The following is an 18,972-nucleotide window of genomic DNA, read 5'->3' as shown; positions in this document are numbered from 1 at the left end:
CTGCTGTCAGCACAGAGCCTGCTTTGGATCCTCTCTCTCTCCCTTTCCCCTGCTCATGCTCTTTCTCAAAAATAAACAAACATTAAAAAAAATATGAGGATATAATGTATGGTATGGTGATAGGTAATAGCACTGTACTGCATATTTGAAAATTGCTAAGAGAATAAATCTTAGAAGTTCTCATCACAAGAAAAATTTTCATAACTCTATAGTGATAGATGTTAATTAGACTTACTGTGGTGATCATTTCACAATATATACAAACATCAAATCATGTTGTACACTTGGAACTAATATATATCAATTTTACCTCAATAAGAAAATAAAACACTTCTAAGGGTTTGCATATGGGGTGCCGAATGGAGTACTCGACAACAGACAATATCCTCAAGTCCCACAGTCAAGCAGGGACTTGTATGAGGAGTTCGTGGTCTGGGATCCAGGCAAAGATTGAATTCCAATGTACCTGGACACATACAATGGTGCTTATGAGAGAAGTGGTAGAAACTGGAGATTCTACACAGAGGAACAGAAGTTTGGGGCTGAGGCCAGGATCTCAGGGGTCACAGGAAGAAAAACATGTTCTCTCTAATTTTCAAAGAAGAGTAAGTTTCCTACAACCGTGCTTATTTGCCCAGGGAGTATCTTCAGATTCAGGTCTTTTTGCAAATAAGTCTACACATAGTTTCAAGGTGCTATGAATTCCTGTAATGGGATCTCAAGGCCATTCAAGGGAACTACTACAGCCTTGGCCTGTGTGGGGCTGAAGGTTGCTTTTGACTCATTTATTCAAGTATTTACTGAGTGCCTACTATATGCCAGGCATTGTACATGGCACTGGGGGCATGACTAGAAACAAGATGGATGAGAATCTCTGTCTCCATGATGTGTACATGATGGACAGAGTATGTCAGATGGTAACAAGTGGCAAGGATTAAAATAAGAGAGAGAGAGAGAGTGTACGTGTGTAAGAGTGGTTGTAATTTTAAGTATGGTCCTGTGCCTTTCAGGGATACAGGCTACTCTTCTCCAGATGATCATATGTAAAAGTACCATGAAACAAAAAAAGTTCACTATCATTTTAGGAGGAACAGGAAAACCTCATGCATTTGAACCCCTATAATGGACAATTTGATAATAGGATTTACCTACACTATGAAAAAGCAGCTCTTCAAAAGAGAAAAAAAAATCATGCAGTTTACATGTAACTTGTGAACACTTTTAAAAAGCGTACTGCCCATATTTTTATTAAACTAGGGACCCTTCCTGGAAAATACTGTCCCAGTTAGAGCTAACGTCTAAAGATGTACCTGAGGCTGAACTTCTTTATTATAGTCTCTAAGTCAGGCCTAATTCAGACTGGCCTTCTGAGAGTGACATTGGTTTGTCCTCAATCAGATAAGACAACATATTGTCCTGAAAAGCATTGGTCTTTAGGTAGAACTGCTAGAAAGGAAGGTGAAAATCTATGAGGTGTTTGGGTTACAGTATAGCTTTAACCTAACTTGGTGTGAGAGTTACAGATGGCACTAAGATGGTGCCTTAGGGACAGTGTCACTGGCTGGTAAAGTTTGATCAAGCCCCAGTGCCCTGGAGGATGCTAGGATGCTTCAGAAATCTGAGAAAGACAGCTTTGCCCAAAGAAAAAAAGAGAGCAAGGAAAAGCAATTCTACAACGCAGTAAATTTCCAGCAGGTGGCAACAGCTTCCTTTGCATGCTCCCAAACCCATTTGACTACCAACTGGAAGTGAACATTCCTGAATCTAGAAGTGGATCAACAATAGGGTCTTCTGTTCTCTCTCTTGTACCCCATTCCCTCTGCCGACAACACCTACCCAACTTACTAAGTTCTTGGCCAGCAGCAACACCTAGACAGAAAGCAAACAAGGACTCCAAATACAAGTAAGCTTCACTATCAAGGAGAGCCAGATACTTATAAATTCCATACCAGACTTAGTGGTGACTGGGGGAATCACGCCTTAGAAATTTTCCCCAACCAGCATCCCACTGGTTAATACCTGCAGCAGCAGGCAGTATGACCAAGCGCTGCCTGCAGGAGTGACGGAAAACAGCTTTTTGGCAAAACAAACAGTGGGACTATTAAGTATGAGATAATTGTTAGGGGAAATATGACCAGCTCTCACATCTTTTAATATACCTAGCACTTTATCTGTATTGATCTGCTTCTGCTAAAGAGGAAATTCAGAGTTTATCTACCTGTCTGTGCAATCAAGTGTGTTGCTGGACCTACTGGCAAATTACAGGAGTCCCACCAGGATCTTGACTTTTAGATTCTAATTTCCGCACCCATGGCAAACATGAATAATCAGCAAAGTTAATGAACACTTGCTCTCCCAGGTGCTATGCATGTCCAATATCCTGAAATTGGAGGGGCAAGCAGGCAATAGGAATTGGAGCTCTTGTTAGGATGTTCTCTGAAGTTCAATATCAGAGACCGAACAGTGCAAATCACTTAGAAGTCAGGGAGAGGGGACATGAATATCTTGAGGCCACAAGTTGACATTAAAGTTAGGGAGACAATGTGACTAAACAATTCTAAAATCTACATGGACAATCAATCCTGCTGCAAGCTAAAGTAGGGTACTTTTAAGAAATGCTTTACAAATGTACTTACTCATAGAAAGTTGTCCATCCTGTTTCATCACTCTTGGTGGCTAGGAGGCCAGTGTTCCCATCGTAGGTCATGAGGCCAAGCTCCAGATTCTGTGTGGACACGACTTTGAGACCTCCATTGGTGCCCACGGTGAGGGTGATGATCTGGTTGTCAGGCATGAGCAGGTGGCGGGGCATGCCACTACTGTCCCGACGGATCTTTAGGGAATTCCCATTATTGTCAATCAATTCGGTGACATCATTGTCAGCGCTATATGTGAAATTGTACAAGTACTCCCCTGTCACCAGGCTCACGGTGTACTGGTGGATGCCATCAGCGTTGAAAACATACAACTCCTGTTCTCCGGGGGATGCAGCCTCATACTGGTTGAAAGCATTAAGAACAGGCTTATTTTTGCTGACCGCCCTAATCCGAATATTTCCAAGATCTGCGATGTAGATGGTACCATCTGGAGCTACAGCTAAGGATGATGGGGAATTCAAGATGGCATCAGTCGCATAGGCATCATCTCCTGAGTAGCAGTTGCAATTGACATCATTTTTGCAGTCACAGTCTGAGGCTGCCCCAGCTAAGAGGCAGATCTCCCCATTTGTTGTTACCTGGCGTAGACGATTAATCTTCTTCTCATCTGTCTCAGTGATATAGAGGACCCCAGTGTGAGAAATAGCAATGGCACTGGCTGACTCCAGAGCGGAGTGAATGGCTAGTTTGCTGAGTGAGTAGTCAATTCCAGGAACCTGGCAATGCATGGGGCGTCCTGCAATGATGCTGACTTGGTGATTCTCAGTGATTCGAAGGATGACGTTGTTCTCAAGAACATACAAGGAGTTGTCCATGGGGTTGACAGCAAGGTCTGTTGGCCACTCCAGGCGAACCTGTGGATGACATGGCATTAAAGAGCAGCCTCTAACATGCCCAACATTGAACTGTAGGGCACTTATACTGGTTTTATGCAACTGGTGAAAAAAAACTTTCTTTTTTAACCACACTGTATAACAAGTACCCATCATCAAACCACTTGCCCATTGCCCATGTTGAGTGTACACAATGAAGAAGAGGCCAAGTAACAAACATCTCCTATTATATCATCTGCTATAGCTGGAGGAGGTCACCAGCTCTACTCTTGATGTTCTTCTCAGCCCCAGATGATTGGACCAAGGTCAGAGTCATATATAGTTGGACAAATAATTCACTGCACAAGGGGCTAAAGTAATTCCTTCTATCCTCTGCTCATCCAGCCATAGGCTTAAGGAGGCTATGTTCATATAGAGGTGGAACTTTTATCTCATACACAAAAGAAGCCATGCTGTTTGGAAGATGGCCCTGACCCAAGGGCAGCCAATGCACAGGCTGGCTAGTGAACTACAACTTGGGCATTCGCTTGAAGAAATGAACTGGACCTTCTCTGCAAAACTGAAATGAAAATCTCTGTGGCAAGTTTTCAGTTTGTTGTGGAATTTCAGCTGAAATTAATGAGGTTGATTGAAGGTTGAAAAGGCCCTCATAGGAAGGGCAAGCATATATTCCAGGTTGTTTGAGGATCCATGTAATAAACATCATTTTCTCCTGCTGTCCATTTAAGTGAGCCGCTGTTCTCTGCCCCCATAAGAACTCATACTAAAGGAATATCACTTGGAGGAATATTGTAGAGGGCTCTGCTCTAGTTACTACTTCACAAAGTAAAGGTTTATATAGTGAGGATGCAATCATTTTAGATTAACAGTGAAGTTCTGATTGACATATAACACTGTATAGTACATTCTCACACCTGCAATAATGATGGAGAAGAGAGGTAATTACACAGTAACTCCTACCCTGTAATCTGCCACGGCTGGAGTGTGTCACTAGCTCCACTTTTTGAGCTGAATCCCACCCTCCCCCTTTCCTTTCTCTCTTGCTCTCTCTCTCATTCTTGTCTAACATTTCTCATTCCATTTTGCTGCCTAGTTCATCTCAAGCCTTCTACAAACCACCCTGTAATCTGTATCTATATCTTTTCCTCCCATTCCACTTTCAACCCAAACAGGCTGCAGGTGAGAACTTCAGGCCAAGAACCAGGTGTGGCACAGTGATGAGAAGTAAATCCCACCTGGGCCACATCCATGCTGGAGTCACAGCTCAGTGGCCGGACAGCAGTGAGGTCATTGGAGCCCAGCAAAGTGGAGATGATTCCATTCTGGTCAACCTTCCGGATCATGGTGGCATCAACAAAGTACATGAGTCCGTTCTTGTCCACTGCAATACCTGATCAAGACAAACAGCGAACGTGTGTCTCTTGACAAGGAGTAGGGCTTGTGGGGGTGGAGGTGGGGATGCCCTATTGGGCATTAGCTTCTTGATCTTCTCGAACTTGGGAACATACTGGATGGATTAGCAGACCCAGAGCAGTGGCTCTCAGCTTTTTAAGGTAAAACCCTTTCTCATAGGCACTCTGTTGAGATCTGCATAATTACTAGGGTGTTAGCTACATTACCACCCAATTGAAGAATGAACTTTGGGCTGCAAATGAACCAAGACTGCAAATGAATGAATGGGGAAATAACTTGGCATTTGCTCTCTTTAGAAAAGAAGTTATTTCCCAAGTTCATTGCTTGAAAAATTATTGGTAGTAAATTACTTGAATAACCTTCACAACTAATTACAACAATGAGGTTCAGAAACAATGATTCCTGTAGTCACAAACTTCCAATTCAAAATATATCCTCCAGGAAACATTCTCAATTAAGCCTTGACTCTACTCGGTACGCCCTGGGGGAACACCTGTTCTAGCACTCTCCTGGTAAGATGCAGACAGTGGCTTCTATTTCTTTGGCACCTTCACCCTAGTGCCCATGCCCAAGGCCATTCATCCTTACTCCATATTGCCAGATGCTTTAGTGATAGCTAAAAATGTTAATAAGAATTGGGGCTTCAAAGGATCAATAGGTCTTTATCCCTAAGTATATTTGGTCCTTTTCCAACAGAGATCCATTGGTTCTAAGAACACCTCCCCCCTAATCCCAGACTCTTGGAAATTATACCCATTCTTAATTGCTACCATTTATTGGGCATTTACAAAATGTCAGGCTCTGTGCTTATGACTATGTACACTATTGTCTAACATAAACATCTGGGAGTGGTTGGAGGCCCCCCCCACTGGGCTCTGTTCTGTCTCCAGCCCACACAGCTGTCACTCTGGCTCATGGAGCTAATATTTCCCTCTGACTCTGTGACTGGCAGCATTCAGAAGTCTCCAGGAGCAATCCAACCCACTTTCTGTTTGTAGCATATGTGGGTGATGAAGTTTACTTCAAATAAACAATTTTTTTAAATACTCACCCACACACCAAAGCAATCTATCAGAGTTAAATTATTGTAGAGAAATCTGTATTTGTGACTGCCTGGACTTAGTTCAGTTCCAGTTAAGAAGAAAGACAACCTTGTGGCAAGGTCATTCTGGAGGAGGGGTTTTCTTCTTTTGTAACCTTTACCTCGAGGGCTCATCAGGGTTGCATCCACAGCCTTCCCCCCATCTCCACAGCGGGCTTCATCAAAGGGCAAGCACTGCTCTCCAGTCCCTGCCACCACTTCTGAATTCCCAGCCAGGTCTTTAGCTCCACTCAGAGACTTGACTCGGTAGATTCGCCGACTGTTGGTGTCAGACACGTAGAGAGAGCCGGACACAGGGTCTACTGCCAAATAGTACTTGTGTGCTGGGTTGTTGCTTTAGAAGAAGCAGAAAGAGAAATGAGAAGGGGGCTATGCAGCTGGTCTACTGGATCAAAGAGATGACAAAAATCCTGGTAAGACTCTGTTTCTAGGGTCTTTCCACTTTATTGAACTGGAAAGAATCTAGCATAACAACCTAGTGTTCTAACATATCATGGCTCTTAGCTATTTCTTTTAATTGGACTTAAGCTCTTCATGCTATTTAGAGAGTTCATCCTTTCCCATCATACTAAAATACCATTGCTTCATTTAGCTGGTACAAAAGATCCCAGTCTGGTCCTGCTTTTGTGTCAGTGTTTTGTGTGTATCAGCCTTCTTTATTTTCCCCCATGGGTTTGATATATTTCTCAAGGGGGATTGAGGAACACTTCCATGAGACAAGGTTTTCTTTTAATCCATGCTTCCTTAATGTCTCCAGGGCACTAGATCATTAATACTAGGGCAACCTGGAATTTTCCTGACTTTCTGATGGGAGGCTCCCAGATCAATCCCCAGTCCTCAGCCTCAGGTCTTCTCTACTATTTCTCAGTGTGGATATGAATAAAGCTGGCATTTAAAAAAAATGATATTTTGCTGATATCACATCCAGAATCTATATTACTGAGGGAGAAGGTACAGTTTTAATATTTTATGTAATGGTGAGGTCACAAACGTGGATGAAGAGCTGCTAGGGCCCTAAGTGACACTAGACATGTGTGTGAGAAATGTAATAGGAAGGCACTATTCCTCAGAGACCTGGACCTCTTTCTCTGCCATGCATCTAGCTGCCCTATATGTTGCTGATAAGGATAGGACTAAGCCACAGGAAACTCTAAACTCAGTGTGACCCAGCTGGTGACCTTAAGTAAGTCTTTTGGCTGTGTTGGGTCCTAGACTGCTTATTTGGATAATGAAGAAATCAGATCATTTCTCATGTCCCTTTTGGCTCAAAACCCTACAGTTTCTTCCCTTTGCAGTGTCTGTCATTTGTTGGAGGTTGAGACCAGAATAGGTATTCATGCTATTCCTATACTGGTTATTAAAATCACCACCTCTAGGTTGCAAACAGTGAATGCCTCTCTGCCTTAGGATGCCACATGCCAAAAATCAGCATAGGCCTTTTGTTTTTCAGTTATTTCTCAATTGTAGTTTGGAATTATGGGAAGAAAGGGGATGGAAGAGGTGAAGGAAAGGTGAGGGTGATGATAGTGTTGGATGCATTTGTCCTGTAGACATTAGCTGGTAAATTACTAATTAAAACACCCCCATTTGGATTCTTCCTTGATTTAAGGAAGAAAAGAACTAGGAAGCTATTTTTAGGAACAATTTGTGAGTCAAGACCATCTTTAATTCCAACTTCTCCTCAGGTTGCTATTAAGACACATAATTGAACTAGAAGTCAAGGTCTTTCTAAAATTCCAGCCTAGATAACTAGTTTAAAAGAGTAGGCTACCAGGGTTCCATTCCTTTCCGTTCCTTTCCTTTCCTTTCCTTCCTCTTCCTCTTTCTCCTTTTCTTTCTTTCTTTCTTTCTTTCTTTCTTTCTTTCTTTCTTTCTTTCTTTTTCTTTTCTTTTCTTTTCTTTTCTTTTCTTTTCTTTTCTTTTCTTTTCTTTTCTTTTCTTTCTTCTTCTTTTGCTATTAAGTCTTTAGAGAATATCCACATATGCAAAACAAATTAGGGCAGAAAGGGAAAACTTCATGCTATTTTTTTAATTAGATGCTGTACTTTGTTACCGAATGATAGTAGCTGGCTAGCATCATGAGCAGAAGGATCAGGGCACTGCACATCTGTGCCTATCTGTGAGCAAGATAATTAATTCTGGACTTTCTTGGGAGCCTGATTCAAAGAGCCTTTTCAAAAACTCTGGTAGAAGAGCAGACAATTAAGGGTGTGAGGTCAGTTCTTGTTGGGGTCTCATTCTTCCCCATGGCCTCATACTTGCTCCAACCAAGATTCTTACAGAGAATCTCAGGTATGGACAGCCCATACTTCCACATTTGTGGCTATGGTGAAGGTCAAATGAGGTATGTGAGTTTGAACTGGGATGTCCTTTCAGGGCATTGTAGATTTATTTTTGCTTGGCCCAGTTGGGGTGCCTATAGGCAGCCAGTTTGGGAGTACCTGAGGAAGAGGCAGAGGGTGCATATGCATAGCTTTTCCACTGAAGTTGATGATCTTATACAACTTGACTCCATTTTTGTCTAATTCTCACCTAACATCAGGAAGAAGCCCCTTCCATGTTTCATTTCAAGAAGTGAGGAGAAACATTCCCTTGAGTATTAAAATACATTATTTTGTTTTTCTCTCTTCTTCTAAATAAAAAGGTCACTTTTCTTCTATTTCAGTGCAACCTTGGGACAAGCTGGAGTTTTCCTAGCTTTGTAATGGGAAGCTCCCCAGAGCCATATGCACAAATATGTGTGTTGTACACTCCATATGTGAATTTCACCAGTATGGTTTTAAATGATAACCTGGAGCAGTTGAATGACAAAGGCTATTTAGACAAAAGTACTTGGTCTACACACTTCATACTACTTAAAAGTGATTTAACTCCATGAAAATTCCCAATGCATCTGACTGTTGGATTCATTCTGACCAGCAGATTGGCAATTAACTTGTTTTTTTTTTAAATGACCATATATCCAGGGGAAAAAATCATTAATGAGTTGAAAATGAGTTTTTGACCCGTTTCCAGTTCATTAAAGCTTTTGTGAACCCAGTCCAGCATTTACAAAAGCCAGAAGTTTGCCTCAACTGTTTAGCCCAATTATGGACCGCGCTGAGCAGTCAGGATAAAAGTTCGCTGAGGGTTCATTATCTTGCACTTGCATCTCCCGGAAATTCTAATTACTGTCAGCTTATTTGGTTGCTTTTTGACTGCATTTCATAATTGCTAAAGCTTATCATATCCACAACACACAATTAGCACATAAAAAAGTTACTATATTTGGTACATAAAAATACACAACATTACACAAGAAGCACAAAACAAAAAGCAAACACAAGGAAGCAAACGAACCATATCAAATTATATGGGAAAGAGTTCTTCGTCTTACCTATGTTTAAACTCTTTATTTCTTTATAGAAAGAAAACAGAAGGAAAAAGAACAAACAGTTAGCTGAAGAATTGATGATAAAGCAAACATAACATTTTCATTTCTTGTATAAAGGGACCCAAAAAAAGGCACTCGTCTTCCTTTTTTTTTTTCCCTTCTAGCTAACAGCTCCTGGCTCAATTACTTGGGGAACACCCCTGATTTTGGACTCTTCCTGGCCATTGAAAAATCTACAGAATGCTTGAATTCTCTGACCAGCAATGTGGCTGTCACATGACACAGGTGGCAACAGGTGAAAGAGGTCTTTTGGCTAATGAAAGATGGCAAATAGTTTCCCTCTTGAGTGCCAATACTGATTGATTAGTGATGCCTGCCAGGAGCACAGAAATAGAAGGATTCTGAAGCCAAATGCCAATCAGCTGTAACAAGTGCTGGGACTCATTTGTAATGTCTGCCCTGGGTGTGGGAGGGAACCTGGTGCCACCTGTGCCACCTATATGTTATTGGTGCATCACAGGGTAGAGTCAGTACCATCCAAGACAGCCTCTTCCCAAATCCATCTACAGTTTGGCAAACATTCTGTTGAACCCTGAGAGTCTCAACCACTTCCTATCCCTGTTCTATGACACCTTCCCTCTCTCTAACTCAATTTGCATGTGTGGGGCCCCTTGTATGCATTCTTTCCTACAGATAACATTCATACATGAAATTCATAGATATTAATATTCTCTATAATTGGAGCCAAAGACTCCATTTACCATTTCTTTTTTGGAAAAGTGGTAAAAGTGTTGCTGTTCTTTTTTTTTAATTTTAATTTTAATGTTTATTTTTATTTTTGAGAGAGAATGTGTGAGAAGGGAAGGAGCAGAGAGAGAAAGGGGACAGAGGATCTGAAGCATTTTTTAAGAACAAAAATACATGTCAATTTCAACAGGAAAGAGGCTAGAAGTTAATAACATTAGGGCAAAGAGGAGAGATGCTAAGGCCTCAAGTAAAGAGAACTGCTTCTCATTCCTGAGACTTCTAGGCCAAAGTGGAAGGAGTCTCTAACCCCCTCTTTCCCTCCTGGCTGAGGGAGGAGGCTTCAGGGGAGGGACAAAGAGAACTAATGCCCTGATTCCTGCTTAGGTGCAGCCTGGGCCTCTGCCAGGGGCCATGATTAGTGGTGGGTTTGCACAGGGATTACATTTTTATATTTTATTCCAATGTGTTAGTTTTCGTTAAAAAAAAAAAGTTAATTAAATGATGCTGATAACTCCTGAGCTCTGACTGACATAGTGCAATTTAAGATTCATTCTGCAAAGCCTGGTGTGTCAGGGTGGCAGCCGGGAATTCTCGCGTCTATTTTATATTGCTTAATGAAAGTGAAATGTTATCTGCCACCAGTGGTAGTCATATTTGGCTCTTAATTATTGCAATATCAATTCCAGTGTTTTAGTCAAGATTTTGTGAAAAGACTGGATGGGATTTGGGTCTGCAGACCTGACCTACTTCTTTCCTAAGAACATGTGCTTTAAGTTGATTAATATAATATCTATGCTGGGGAAAGGAGAAGGGCAGGAGTGGCAGACCAAGTCACTGAGGGTACAGTCCAAATGATCATATGGAAATGAGCTTTGGAGACCAACTGAGGTCACCACTATTCCAGTCCAAGGCCATTGGCAGCATGGGTACTTAGTAGCCAATGAACCAAAATAATGGCATTGAGTCAATCGATGTAGATCAGCACAGGTGCCTTACATACAAAGGACAGGCCAAGGCTTTGTGTTTGCAATAATGCAAACCCTTTAGGCACAGCCTTCAAGGGCAGAGTGGTGTCTTAGATTCAAGAAGTGAGATGGCTTAGCTCATCAACATTTGACACTGTTGCCTCCTTCCCTTCCAACTCCCTCTGTGCCACAGAATAGGGTGGTATTGGAGTGGCCACAGTTTGTTTGTTTCAGTTCTAATGAAAGAGAAGTTAGCTGGGATAAATTCAGTTTAGGGGGGGACATGCTTATGTGTTAATTAGTTAATTAATATGCTTAAATTAGTTTTAGGGGGACATGCTTATGTGGCTCATATGTGGTCCTTTCATTATCTAGTTAGATTACTGCTAGTGTTGGGGTGCCTGGGTGGCTTGGTGGGTTGAGCGTCCGACTTCGGCTCAGGTCATGATCTCACGGTCTGTGAGTTTGAGCCCTGGTTCGGGCTCTGTGCTGACAGCTCAGAGCCTGGAGCCTGTTTCAGATTCTGTGTCTCCTTCTCTCTCTGCCCCTCCCCTGTTCATGCTCTGTCTCTCTCTGTCTCAAAAATAAATAAACGTTAAAAAAAAAAAAAGATTACTGCTAGTGATTCTGGTATAGGAATGGCTTTCAGGAAAGCTTCCGCCCTATTGTTCAGACTCACTAAGCATTATTACTGTAATGCCCAATGTCACCAAATGGGTGTGGTGTGGCTTGCTCCAAGTGGGGCCTTAGCTCATTCCATTGATGTTATGGCTTCCACAACTTGAGAGACATGGGACCAAGGACAGATTCCAACAAAAGGGAGGACACTGGTGCATGTCTCCTTTAACTCAAGAAGTGTGTCCTGAGCCCCCGATGTGGACCAGAAACTATTCCAGGCATCAAGGGGCAAAGATGCCAAAGGTGTCTGCTCTACAGAAGCTTATACACTAGTGCCCTAAAGACTTACACAGAATATTTCACTATTACCAGGACATCAGTGACAGGCTGGTTAATGAGTGTCAACTCAAAGACTATTTAGATTATTCACTGTACAAGGAAACCTGAAATGCACAGAAATATTATTAAAGAAGCCTGATAAAGATTTTTCCAAATTTTACAACTCTAACAATGTTCATAACATCACCAGTAATCAGTTGTAGACATGAGACATTTACTAACTTACCAATAATCTGAAACAAATCTTGACTATAGCTATGCCAGAGGAAAGACTGAATATTGCTCTATTCTTTTTATAGGTAATGACATTACACAATCATTGTCATATTAAAAGACAATCAAAAACTATGCAGCCAAAAAGTGTAGGAAAACAAGTATCATGGAAGTGTAATAGTAGTTAATTAATAAAACATTTTAGGTAATTCATCTGGATTTTGTGATGTTTGCACTAATTATCAGCTTTTCAAAATGTGCAATTTCTGTTGGTTTCCTTTTTCATCCTAAATAATACTACATTTCATTCAAAGTTATGTTAAGGTTTAGTCCCCATGAAACCTGGACCTGCCTTTGGTAAAGGACTTTGAAAACAGTGCCAAGAACTGCCCCAAATTTTATGGGGTATTGTTGTTATTGTTTTTCTGGGTAGGGGTGATATATTATATTTTGTTTCCTGACTTTGGTATTTATAGCCTGATCACACAGGGAAAGCATATAACTAGAACTTTATATTCCTCCCTATCATTCTATGCCCGTATCAAGAAGGGTCTTTTCTCATTGAAATTCTCAGGCAAAGCTTATCTTTGGTGAAGGTTTCTTCTAACTTCTGCTGCTCTTGTCCTCTTTCTTAGGCTCCCATTCTCTTGTGATTCTTCCCTCTCTATCACTAATACATCTGGCCTGGACAATTCCCTTCCCTGAAGATCTTCCCTGATAAAGCTATTGCTGTTGATCCACATCAATAGTACCATCAGAATCTCAGCATGGGAGGGACAGAAGGATCATACCTCAAGATCATAAAAGCCATATATGAAAGACCACTGCAAATATCATCCTCAAGGGAAAAAACCAAGAGTTTTCCCCCTAAGGTCAGGAACACGACAAGGATGTCTACTCTCACTACTGTTATTCAACATGGTGTTGGAAGTCCTAGCCTCAGCAATCAGACAACACAAAGAAAGAAAAGGCATCCAAACTGGCAAGGAGAAAATCAAACTCTCACTCTTTTCAGACAACATGATACTCTATGTGGAAACCCAAAAGACTCCGACAAAAAACTGCTACAACTGATCTATGAATTCAGCAAAATCACAGGATATAAAATTAGTGTACAGAAATAGGTTGCATTTCTATACACCAATAATGAAACAGCAGAAAGAAATCATGGAATCAGTCCCATTTAGAACTGCACCAAAAAAACATAAAATACCTAGGAATCAACTTAACCAAAGAGGTAAAAAATCTATACACTGAAAACTATAGAAAGCTTATAAAAGAAATTGAAGATCTCTCTCTCTCTCTCTCTCTCTCTCTCTCTCTCACACACACACACACACACACACAAATGGAAAAACATTCAATGCTCATGGATTGGAAGAACAAATATTGTTAAAATGTCAATACTACCCAAAGCAATCCACACATTCAATGCAATCCCAATCAAAATTGCACTGGCATTCTTCTCAAAGCTAGGACAAAGAATCATACAATTTGTATGGAACAACAAAAGACCCCAAATAGCCAAAGCAATCCTGAAAAAGAAAACTAAAGCTGGAGGCATCACACTCCCTGACCTCAAGCTGTATTACAAAGCTATAATCATCAAGGCAGTATGGTACTGGCACAAAAACAGACACAGAGATCAATGCAACAGAATAGAGAACCCAGATATGGACCCACAAATGTATGGCCAACTAATCTTTGACAAAGCAGGAAAGAATATCCAAAGGAAAAAAGTCTCTTCAGCAAATGGTGTTGGGAAAACTGGACAGTGACATGCAGAAGAATGAAAATGGACCACTTTCTTACACCATACACAAAAATAAACTCAAAATGGATGAAAGACCTCAATGTCAGACAGGAAGCCATCAAAATCCTAGAGGAGAAAACAGACAACCACCTCTTTGACCTTGGTTACAGCAACTTCTTACTTGACATGTCTCTGGAGGCAAGGGTAACAAAGGCAAAAATGGACTATTGGGACCTCATCAAGATAAAAAGCTTCTGCACAGCAAAATAAACAATCAGCAAAACTAAAAGGCAACCGACAGATTGAGAGAAGATATTTGCAAATAACATCAGATAAAGGGTTAGTATCCAAAATCTATAAAGAAGTTATCTAACTCAACACCCCCACCAAAAAAACCCCACAAACAAATAATCCAGTGAAGAAATGGGCAAAAGACATAGACACTTTTCCAAAGAAGACATCCAGATGGCTAAGAGAACACCTGAAAAAATGCTCAACATCACCCATCACCAGGGAAATACAAAGCAAAACCACAATGAGATACCACCTCACACCTGTCATAATGGCTAAAATTAACAACTCAGGCAACAACAGATGTTGGTGGGGATGTGAAGAAAGAGGAACACTTTTGAACTGATGGTGGGAATGCAAACTGGTACAACCACTCTGGAAAACAGTATGGAGGTTCCTCAAAAAATTAAAAATAGGGGGCGCCTGGGTGGCACAGTCGGTTAAGCGTCCGACTTCAGCCAGGTCACGATCTCGCGGTCCGTGAGTTCGAGCCCCGCGTCGGGCTCTGGGCTGATGGCTCGGAGCCTGGAGCCTGTTTCCGATTCTGTGTCTCCCTCTCTCTCTGCCCCTCCCCCGTTCATGCTCTGTCTCTCTCTGTCCCAAAAATAAATAAAAAATGTTGAAAAAAAAATTAAAAAAAAAATTAAAAATAGAACTACCCTACGTCCCAGCAAGTGCACTACTAGGTATTTATCCAAAGGATACAGAAGTGCTGTTTCAAAGGGGCACGCATACCCCAATATTTATAGCAGCAGTATCAATAATAGCCAAAGTATGGAAAGAGCCCAGATATCCATCAAGTGATAAATATATAAAGAAAATGTGGTATGTGTGTGTGTTGTATATATACATGTATATATGTATATATATGTGTGTGTGTGTATATATATATATATATATATATACACAGCACACACACACACATACATACATACACACACACAATGGAATATTACTTGGTGATCAAAAAGAATGAACTCTTGCCATATGCAACAATGTGGATGGCACTAGAATGTATTATGCTAAGCAAAATTAGTCAGAGAAAGGTAAATACCATACAACTTCATTCATATGTAGAATATAAGATACAAAACAAATGAACATAAGGGAAGGGAAGCAAAAATAATATAAAAACAGGAGGACAAACCATCAGAGACTCTTAAATACAGAGAACAAACTGAGGGTTGCTGAAGGGGTTTTAGGTTGGGGGATGGGCTAAATGGACAAGGGGCATTAAGGAGGACACTTTTTGGGATGAGTGGTGGGTATTATATGTAAGTGATGAATCACTAAATTCTATTCCTGAAATCATTATTACACTATATGTTAACTAACTTGGATATATAAAAAAAGAATCTCAGCATGGGAAAGTGTTTTAGTTGGGGAACAAAAGCATTTTTCGTATCATAACATAATTTTATATTTGGAAAGTAAAAAGTTTTTTAGTATTTCAAACATTATGGAAAGTGTGAGATTCTTATGTTTAGCACAAGAGGCCAAGTTAAGACAAGGCAGAGAGACATTGTCCCATACCTTACAATTTATTGCCTTATATTGGGATCCAATTCCAAAGATGTTCTCAATTGAGGAGGAAGAAAGATTTTTCTGTGCCAGAAATTCACTCTAAGGTGTTAGTCACTGACAAATTTACTCTCTAAGGCTGGGGTTTTCTAAGGATTACCTGGAGTGAGTGTAGTTATAAGAAAGGGAATATGCCACTAAAAGTGGGGTATCAGGCTTTTTGGGGAAGTGCATGATGAAAATGTCTTGAATGCTGGTGGAACTGCAGCATACAAATGATAACCATTTTACGTAAGAATAAGGCTCTTTCTAACATTAGAAGTTTTCCAAGTGTGTAGAACTCTGCCCCTGTATGTTTTTGTATAGACAAAGGAAGGAGGAAGAGAGAAGGAACCATGGGAACATTTATATAAAATTCTGACTCAGATGCTTAGATCTGGGGTGGGTAAGTGAGATACGGATGGGCACTGAATCCTGAAACTAAATCATTTAGCTGCCAACTCACAATGGAGAAAAGACATAAGCAAGACAGGTCTCTTTCCCCTCCTCCCTCCCTCCCCTGGTTACTGTTTTTGAAGAGAGGGGATTGACAGCCTTAGTTTTCAGTTATGTGGTGGGAAGAAAAGAAAAATCAAACCAGTATTCTTGTAAAAGCTTAACTTCTAATCGTCTCTGGATACCTGGCTGATGAAAGCAAGAACAAGTCTAAAGGCAGTTAAAACGGAAAAAGAAACCACACAGCTATTGAGGGAAATTGATAGTTACACTCCCTCCAGCTGTCCTTAATGTCACCATGTGGGTGTGGTGTGCTGCTCTGAGTGGGCCCTTAGCTGTTATCATTAATGTTGTGGCCTCTACAAATTGAGAGACCTAGAATCAAGGACAGATTCCAAGAAAGGAGGACAATGGTCTGTGTCTCCTTTAACTCAAGAAATGTGCCTTAAGCCCCCAGTGTGGACAAGGCATTGCTCTAGGTATCAAGGGGCAAAGATGCCAAAGGTATCTGTGCTATGGAAGTTCACACACTAGGACCCTAGAAGACTTACATGGAAATAACTGAAAAACAAGGCAATAAATGGGGTCACTTTTGTGGAAAATTAGAGTTAAGTGACCCAGAGGAGGGTGATAATTATTTCTGCTAGAGAGGTCAGGCTTCATGGAGAGGGGACCTTCAAAATGAGCATTAAAGATGGACATGATGAGGCTGATTAGACAAAGTATTTTAAGTAGAGCAAGTAGCATGAGTCCAGGTTTGGAGGTGGGAATGTAGTAGGCAAGTGCTGATTTAGCTCTGAGCACCTAGACCCATGACAAGTAAGGGCCAGACAATGGAGAGTTGGTTATAAATGTCAGATTTAAAAATGCAACCCTCATGGAAAAGCAGAATGCTACCTTCACTCCCTTCCCTGCCTCCTGCCATGGCTCTCCACTGCCAACGGGATTCCTGAGAAAAGGACTCTCCTAGGATAAAAAGGGAAATGAACATCTTGGGAAGGGGACCTAGTTGGGTAGCTCTAGAAAATGTGGTTTGCCTGATTGGCAATTTGACAGCTTGAGGATTATCTATTTGTCTCCTTCTCCTCTCACTGTTTATCTTTTGCTTATTATACTCTTCTAGTCTACCCCATGACTTCCCCTTCTTTATTTCCATGATGGGTGGTTGTTGGTTCTTCTACAATACTCATCCTGAATTGTCTCTACTTGCCTAGGTTCCCATCTGTCATCTTCAAATGGGTGCTCTTTGAGCCTTGTGTTTCATCCCCTTCTAGACCTTTAGAGCCCAGCACATGCTTGGCTCACATTATGTTCAGTAAATGCCTACTGGATCACTGAATCTGTAACCTTCTTGGGGGTGAAGCTGGGGTTTTCTCCTCTCTCTCTCTCTCTCTCTCTCTCTCTCTGTCTCTCTCTCTCTCTCTGTCTTTTTTAACCGCCCAGTGCTTGGCACAGTCTCAGTTCCCAGGAATAGTCAGCAGTACTTGCTGATGGTCTAATCACTGATCTCTCTCCCAGAAGGGGCCACTAAAATGCAAGTGCAACCTGTGGCTTCTTCTAAGTCTTTCACATGGTAGCTGAGACTACTTTAGAAAGCACCACCACCTCCTTGGTTGCTCAGGTCAAGATGCTCATCATAATCCTTGATTCTTCTTCTTCTTTTTTTCTTTTTCTTTTTTTCCATTTCTTACACCTGATCCATGAACAATTCCCATCACATTTACTTTGAAAATATATCCCAGTTGGAATACTTCCTTATCTCCCCTGCTACCCCTCTAGTCTACATCACCATCACCCAGACCCTGGTCAGCTATTACAGCTTCCCTATGGGCTTCTCTGCTTCCACTCTTGCACCCCTACAGTCCATTCATCTACACAATAGCCAGAATAATCTTTAAAAAGGCAATAAGATCATGTCAACTCTACTGTACTTTCTATTTTAACCTCCAACAGCTGTCCATTGTAATAAGAATATAATTTACACTTGTCAACAAGGTCCGTAAAATGCTGAAGCATTGATCCCCTACTGACTTCTCTGACCTCCTCTGAAACACTTCCTTCTGAGCTTACTACCATGCAACCATATTGGACTCTGTCAATCCCTTAAGTAAACCAGATTATTGCTGATATTAGGGCTTTTGCACAACTTCTCTCTGCCTGGAATACTTTCCCCCAGATCTTCACATGGCTGACCTCATCATTTAGGCCCCATCTCAGATGACACATCTCAGATGTTCCCTAACTATCTTATGTAGCTTCCTTATCCTTCCTACTCCACACAGTAGTCCCTAATTATTACCCTGTTAGGTTTTCCTTAAAGCATTATCATTTTTTAAATTTGTCCACATGAATTGGTGTGAAGTTTCCTATAAAACCATAAACACAACAGCTAGGGCTTGCCTTTTCCTACCCTCTCCCTCATGTCCTAACAGATAGTCCTTGGCACGTGGTACACATTCACCAAGTATTTTGTCCCTTATTTATAGAATTCATTTATCCCTCCACTTACAGATCACTTTCTAGGTTTTAGGGCCTGGAGTCAACTTTGCTGGGAAGAGAGTTTATAAGAACTTTCATCCAGCACAGAGGAATCTGGACTTCAGAGTTAGTAGCAAGAATGACCAGGAGGAATCTACCAGGTGTGGCCAGAAA

General features: G+C 41.2%; 1 protein-coding gene across 18 annotated transcripts in view; it reads right to left on the bottom strand.

Moving 5' to 3' along the window:
* Positions 1-18,972, bottom strand: part of TENM2 (teneurin transmembrane protein 2) — a 1,151,751-nt gene that overhangs the window by 53,952 nt on the left and 1,078,827 nt on the right. For 16 of the 18 annotated variants that reach the window (XM_086711354.1, XM_086710697.1, XM_086710256.1 and 13 more), the window contains 4 exons: positions 9,382-9,402; positions 6,107-6,339; positions 4,726-4,880; positions 2,637-3,511 (listed from right to left, as the gene is read on the bottom strand). In XM_086711354.1, coding sequence (XP_086567480.1) covers positions 2,637-3,511; positions 4,726-4,880; positions 6,107-6,339; positions 9,382-9,402 — 1,284 coding nt within the window. The remainder of the gene's footprint in view (positions 1-2,636; positions 3,512-4,725; positions 4,881-6,106; positions 6,340-9,381; positions 9,403-18,972) is intronic. The other 2 variants (XM_086710377.1, XM_086710512.1) reach the window with 1 other exon arrangement.

This window comes from Puma concolor, chromosome A1 (genome assembly GCF_028749965.1).
Source record: "Puma concolor isolate L17-30 chromosome A1, mPumCon1.1.hap2, whole genome shotgun sequence".
Lineage (NCBI taxonomy): Eukaryota > Metazoa > Chordata > Mammalia > Carnivora > Felidae > Puma > Puma concolor.
Note: the sequence above shows the minus strand (reverse complement) of the source record. Positions and strands in the feature narration are given on the sequence as shown.